At 57.4% G+C, this 6,626-nt stretch overlaps 1 protein-coding gene across 1 annotated transcript in view; it reads left to right on the top strand.

Annotated features, from left to right (window-relative positions):
* Positions 1 to 2,496, top strand: part of LOC103252359 (alpha-internexin) — a 5,699-nt gene extending 3,203 nt beyond the window's left edge. The window contains exon 2 of the mRNA XM_008050987.2: positions 729 to 2,496. Coding sequence (XP_008049178.1) covers positions 729 to 1,038 — 310 coding nt within the window. The 3' untranslated portion in view covers positions 1,039 to 2,496. The remainder of the gene's footprint in view (positions 1 to 728) is intronic.
* Positions 2,497 to 6,626: the final 4,130 nt, after the last annotated feature.

Genomic DNA, 6,626 nt, shown 5'->3' with positions numbered 1-6,626 from the left:
GGCTGAGGCGGAAGGATCGCCGGAGCCCAGCAGGTTGAGGCTGCGGTGGCAGGGAGGATGCTACCGCCCTCCAGTCTGGGTGACAGAGTGAGACTCCAACTCAAAAAAAAAAATTTACCAGGCGTGGTAGCGCGCGCCTGTAGTTCCAGCTACTTGGAAGGCTGAGGCAGAAGGGTTGCTGGAGCCCAGCAAGCGAGGCTGCGGTGGCCGGGAGCGGCCACTGCACTCCAGTGTGGACGACAGGGTGAGACTCCAACTCAAAAAAAACAAAAACAAAAAACAAACTCCTGGCCTCAAGTGATTCTCCCACTTCCACCTTCGAGTAGCTGGGTAGGCCCAGCTCATTTGACTCCAACTCAAAAAAAAAAAAAATTCTGTTGAGATGAGGTCTTGCTGTGTTGCTCAGGCTGGTGTCAAACTCCTGGGCTCAAGCCATCCTCCCGCCTCGGCCTCCCCAAGTGTTGGGATGACAGGTGTGAGCCGCTGTGCCCACCTGACAATGCTTTGAACACAGCTGGTGCTGAAGGTGTGCATGAGTGTGTGTGTGTGTGTGTGTACACCTGCCCACACTTCAACTTTCGAGCCTTGGAACTCAGTGTTTATGGGTCTCAACCTCACAAAGAAACCGCAGAGCCCTCTAGAATCTCCAAAGTGGACAGGGCCTGGAGGGCTAAGGTCTCGGGACGGATGCGCGTCGCCTTCTGAGAGCTTTTCTGTTCCGCTTACAGGAAGCTGCTGGAAGGTGAAGAGACCCGCTTCAGCACCAGTGGCCTAAGCATGTCTGGGCTGAACCCGCTTCCCAATCCCACATACCTGCTCCCGCCCAGAGTCCTCAGCTCGACCACCTCCAAGATCGCGGCCGCCGGGCTGTCGCTGAAGAAGGAGGAGGAGGAGGAGGAGGCGCTGAAGGTGGCCTCCAAGAAAACCTCCCAGACAGGGGAGAGCTTTGAGGAGGTCCTGGAGGAGACAGTCATTTCCACGAAGAAAACCGAGAAGTCAAACATAGAGGAAAGCACCATCTCCAGCCCGAAGGTCTAACCTGTCGCAGGCAAAAGCTGGTGCTGAAGGGGGAGCGCGCACTTGCCCCGCCAGCAGCCTGGCTCTGACCATGACACCCGCCACCGCGATGCACCGTCCTCAGGCTTCCGTCTCACATTGCGCACCAAATGCTCACTTGCTCGAGTAAGAAAACCACCCCTTAGGTCGACGATCACACGCCCCGGGGCCGCCCGGGCATCACCCAGGACAGCTTCTCACCTTCCCGAAGGCTCACAGCAGCGGGCCTGGTGCAGGGGAACAGAGCTGCGGTGCTACATCTGAGGTCCTCGGCGTCTGCCGTGAGCCAGCGACAGCCGTGTCGCCGCACCGCCTCATCCCAGATGCCTGATCCCATGGCCACTGCCAAAGACCAGCCCGCGGGCCACACTGCCCGACAGAACGTCTCCGGCCTCGGCGCTTGTCCACAGACACGCCCACCCTCAGTTCACCCTTTTCTTCCACCCAGGAGGAGAAAGGAAGAGGCTCATGTGGAATCCTTTCCTGTTAGGCACACAGAGGTTCTTCACGAAAGATTTCCCCCTTGGCGCGGCCCGCTCAGTGGTAAAGTTAGGTGCATGTTGACAGTTCTGTGACTTGTGTAGTGACTCGGCCCTGCCCGCCCTGCCTTCTGGTTCTGTGAGCTTCATGGCAGTGAAGAACTGTGAAGGTTTTCCCAACACGAAAAATAATGGAGAGAATCCCCAGATGCTAGGCTTCCCGCTCACTCGAACCCAGTTACTTAGGAGAAAACACGACTTCGTTGAGAACGTAGCTTTCGCCGTACCCTTAGACGTGGCCCCGCCGCGCTGACCTTAGTGTGTAGTCTAGGCTAGAAGTGTTTCTGTGAGTGGAGAACCAGCGGCTGTCAGCGTCGGTCCCTTTGTGGTGACATAGACTAGCTTTCTCGGCCCCACCCCGCGTCCCCACGGCCCCCTGCCCCGTCTCGGCCCTGTCCGAGCCCTTGCGTCCACTCTCCCTGGCCTTTCGAGGCTGCCTGGCGTAGGCCACAGTGCCACTGCCCGGAAGTACAAAACCACGTCTGGTCAGTCGACACCACCAGCACGTAGGAGCAAGAAATCATCCCGTTTCCTAAGGGTCTCCTGACATGTCCAGCGGCCCATCGTGGGCAGGATCCCCAGGGCTGCGCCGGCCACCGCCCGTGAGGCTCCACTCAGAGCCACCCCTGCCCCCCCGCCCGTGTGCCCGTCCTGCCCGGCCAAGTGCAGTATGGGCCATGACCCATCAGCCGTCACCTCCTGGGCGCTGAGAGCGGCCTGTCTGTGTCTCTCTTGGCCTGTGGTTAGGGACGCAGCCTGCTACTGGACTTCTTCCGAGTTGTGCGGCCATCGTTTCAGAAGTTCAAGAGACGCCTCCCTCCTCTCCCTGTCCCTGTGTCCTTTCCTCGCACTTCCTGTAAGACATTAGTAAAATGAGAATTAAAGTGTACGACCCCCTGGCGTTCCGTGGTGGCTGCTGTGTCTGCGGGGGCGAGGTGGCCAGCTGGCGCCGGAGGGCTTATGCCTTCCGGTGTGAGCGCCCCAGCTGCACGCTCGTCTGTGGGAGACACTAAGCACGTCCTGCGGGGTGGGTGGACCAGGAAATGCGGCCGGGCCATGCGACAGCGTGCGTGCCCAGAACCCAAAGGCCAGGGGAGGGAGGGGGGAGCGGCTGGGAGGCCCACCTGCAGCGGCACCGTTGCTGCACAGGCCTTGCGTGGCACAGTGCCGCCCCACGTCACTGCGGGGTCCGTCTGGGACCTACAGCCCAGGCCGCAGATGCCACAGCAGGCGGAGACTTGCCCCTTGGCAACCCACGCCCGCCCGCCCGAGAAGCCAGCCCCAGGACCACAGGGTCCAGCCGCACGCCTGAGGCACGGGAAGCGGCAGAGTGGGGGCAGGCCCTGGTCTGACCCCACAGCGCCCGCCGCCCCCGTCCCCCCCACTGCCCTCAGCCAGAGTCCTGCACGCGAGGGAGTGAATGCTTCTCTTCCTTCTCACCCTTCCCTTCAGTTGTGGTGTCTGCCCCAGAAACCCCGTGCGACGCCCAGTCCCACAGACACCCTGCCGCTCTCGGCGGGCTTCCGGCACAGCAGCCGACGGGGACGCTTGGGACGGGGCTCTGGGGCCCTGCATGGCAGCTCTCGCCTGCAATCCCAGCACTTTGGGAGGCCGAGGCAGGAAGATCGTTTAGCCCAGGAGTTTGAGACTAGCCTGGGCAACATAGCGAGACCATGTCTCTACAAAAAATTTTAAAAAGGTGGCGCACACCTGTAGTCCCAGCTACTTGGAATGCCGAGAATAAATAAATAAATAATTCAGGTGGTGGCATGCACCTCTAGTCACAGCTACTTGGGAGGCTGAGGCTGGGGATCATTTGAGCCCAGGAGTCCGGGGCTGTGGTGGGTCATGACCGTGCCACTGCACTCCCGCCTGGATGGCAGCGCGAGACCCCATTTCTAAGAAAATGAAACCAGGCTCTGGACCCATCCCCCACAAATCACATCTGCTGTTTTTCTGTAAAAAGGGGGGCTTGGTGGGGCCTCTTCCACCTTTGCCAGGGAATCCGGCCGCTGCCATCAGAAGGCTTGGGCTGAGGGAGTGTGACCTCACAAGGTCTGACTCCGGGATGCTCAGAATCCACCGTGCCAGCTGCAGAGGGCACCACGTGAGTCCAAGTTCAACCCCAGGATCAGTGCACATCTGAGTAGATGGGGGCTAAACTTGAAGGCACGGGGGTTCGCACCTACAGTCCCGGCAGTGTGGGAGGCCGAGGTGGAAGGACTGCTCGAGTCCAGGAGGTCGAGGCTGTGGTGAGCCGTCATTGTGCTGCTGTGCTCTGTGTGGGTGACAGAGACCCAGACTCAAAGACAACCAAGCTTCTAGCATCTGCCTGTGGACTCAGGCAGGAGACTAAGTGCCACCACTCCTGCCCCTGAGGGAAACATGAAACCGTGTTTAAAACGTAAATGTTTTTGAGGAGCTACTGGAACAGAAAGCAGATTGGCCTTAGGTGGGGGAGAGGGGGATGGACTCGACCGTTCAGTGGCCGTGGGCAGTTTCTGAGCGACGGGGAGGTTTTGGAACTGGACAGAGGGCTGGCTGCACAACTGGAGGAAGGGCTGATGCCACTGAAGTGCTCACTTCCAAGTGACTGGTTTTGGCTGGGCTTGGTCATCTCGGCACCTTGGGAGGCTGAGGCGAGAGGATTGCCTGAGCCCGCGGGTTCGAGACCCACCCCGGCAACTTGGCGAGACCTCATCTCTACAATAAATCAAAAACTTAGCCGGGCATGGTAGCGCACACATGTAGTTCCAGCTACTTGGAAGGCTGAGGCGGAAGGATCGCCGGAGCCCAGCAGGTCAAGGCTGCGGTGGCCAGGAGCGGGCCCTGCACTCCAGCCTGGGCGATGGAGTGAGACTCCAACTCAAAAATAAATAAATAAATAAACAATAAAAATAAAGTGACTGGCTTTATATTATGTACATTTCACCTCAATTTGAAAACTCTGTCAGGAAAATATAATCACAGAAGTCCACCACACCTCCTGCTCCAGCTAAGACCATGTGCACAGCCAGCCTGGGTCCGTCCCTGCTAGAAGGAAGCCGGTAAGGATCACATAAGCCAGATCTAGTTAAGAGCTGACTTCAAAATAGCCTGAAGAAAAAGCCAGAAATCTCTTTAGAGGGTGGGTGTGGCGGTTCACACTTGTCATCCCAGCACTTTGGGAGGCCAAGATGAGAGGACTGCCTGAGCCCAAGGGTTCGAGACCAGCCTGGGCAACTTGGTGAGATCCCGTCTCTACAAGAAATAAAAAATTACCTGGGTGCGGTAGTGCACACCAGTAGTTCCAGCTACTTGGAAGGCTGAGATGGAAGGATTGCCTGACCCCAGCAGTAAGAGGTTGTGGTTGCTGTGAGCATGCCCTGCCCTCCAGTCAGGGCGACAGAGTGAGACTGACCCAAAAAAAAAAAAAAAAAAAGGAATCTCTCCAGATATAGATGAGGAAAAAACGGCGAGAATGTTACTTGCTCAAGAGCACCAGTCACTGAATTTCAACTACTATTATTTTTATGATCACATCATCAGATGTCTCTAAGTTCCTGAAAAACACCTACTTTTTTTATTTTTATTTTTTGAGTTGGAGTCTCACTCTGCCGCCCAGAAGGTAGTGCAGCAGCCGATCCCGACCACTGCTGGGCTCCGGCAATCCTTCCACCTCAGCTTTCCAAGGAGCTGGAACTACAGGCGTGCGCTACCACACCCGGCTGGTTTTTGATTTATTGTAGAGATGAGGTCTCACCAAGTTGCCCAGACGGGTCTCGAAGCCGCGGGCTCAGGCAATCCACTCACCTCAGCCTCCCAAAGGCGCGGGATTAGAGGCTGAGCCACCGAGCCCGGCTAACACCTACATTTTAAGAACACCTTTATTTTTCTTGGAACCTAAGAACAGTGATTTAAGATGGAAATACCTGAGGGGCCTTTGCAGGCCTTTAAGACAGTACACACGTGACCTTGAATATGCAATCCTGGCTTTCCAATTTTCAAACATAATATCCAGGGTAGGCCAGGCACAGTGGCTCGCGCCTGTAATCACAGCACTTCAGGAGGCTGAGGCAGGAGGATCGCTGGAGCCCAGGAGTTTGAGACCAGCCAGATGTGGTACTCATGCCTGCAGTCCCAGCTACCCGGCAGACTGAGGCGGGAGGGGAGGGTCACCTGAGCCCAGGAGTGGAAGCTGCACTCTGCCTTGATTGTGCCTCTGCACTCCAGCCTGGGCGACAGGGTGAGACCCCAACAACAACAACAAAGAACACACACACACACACACCCCACATCGACACGCCACTGTCAGATGGGACGGGTGGCCCTGCACCCAGCTGAATAAAGGGTCTTTTGTGCGGCACTGGGCCCCTGCTGCAGCTCCGGGGGTGGAGAAAGGAGGCCACAATTCACAGGCCGGCTCCCCTCTACCATCAACCTCCTCGGGGCTGGCTTCCTGGCCCCTTGTTTTATGCTGGCACCAGCTGGCGGGCAAGGTGGGACCAGCTGAGACTGAATCATGTCTCACATCTCGCACACGCACACGCGTGGCGGGATCTTAACGAAACAGCAAGTCCCATTGCAGACACACACAGACGTGTGGCGTCTCAGTGACTCTGAACGAGATGAGGGAGCGCTCAGGCTAAGAAGGATCTAGGGATCCTGCTTTTCCCTTGGGCAGATCACTGCGGCTGCCACGTGGTGGCCCCCCCCTCAGGCAGGGCCTCCGTCCTGTGTCCAAAACATTCATTCCAGCCGCATTGCGTGGGCCAGGCAGGCAGAACGCCCGTGGAGTGTGCTGAGTCGGGCCACAGGAGGGCTGGACCACGACCTCAGGCTTGTTCTGTTATGGTCCAAGTGACAATCAGCAGCCGCCCTGGATACCAGTAAATCAAAGGGGCAAGGAACTGGGAGAAAGAAGTTGATTTCTTTGTTTTTTTTTTTTTTTTTGAGTTGGAGTCTCACTCTGTCACCCAGACTAGAGTGCAGTGGCCGGGAGCGGCCACTGCAGCCTCGAGCTGCTGGGCTCAGGTGATCCTTCTGCTGTAC

Source organism: Carlito syrichta, unplaced genomic scaffold, assembly GCF_000164805.1.
Source record: "Carlito syrichta isolate Samal-C Ts95f unplaced genomic scaffold, Tarsius_syrichta-2.0.1 Scaffold155233, whole genome shotgun sequence".
In the NCBI taxonomy this organism is placed as follows: Eukaryota; Metazoa; Chordata; class Mammalia; order Primates; family Tarsiidae; genus Carlito; species Carlito syrichta.
This window is presented reverse-complemented; position numbering and strand designations above follow the sequence as displayed.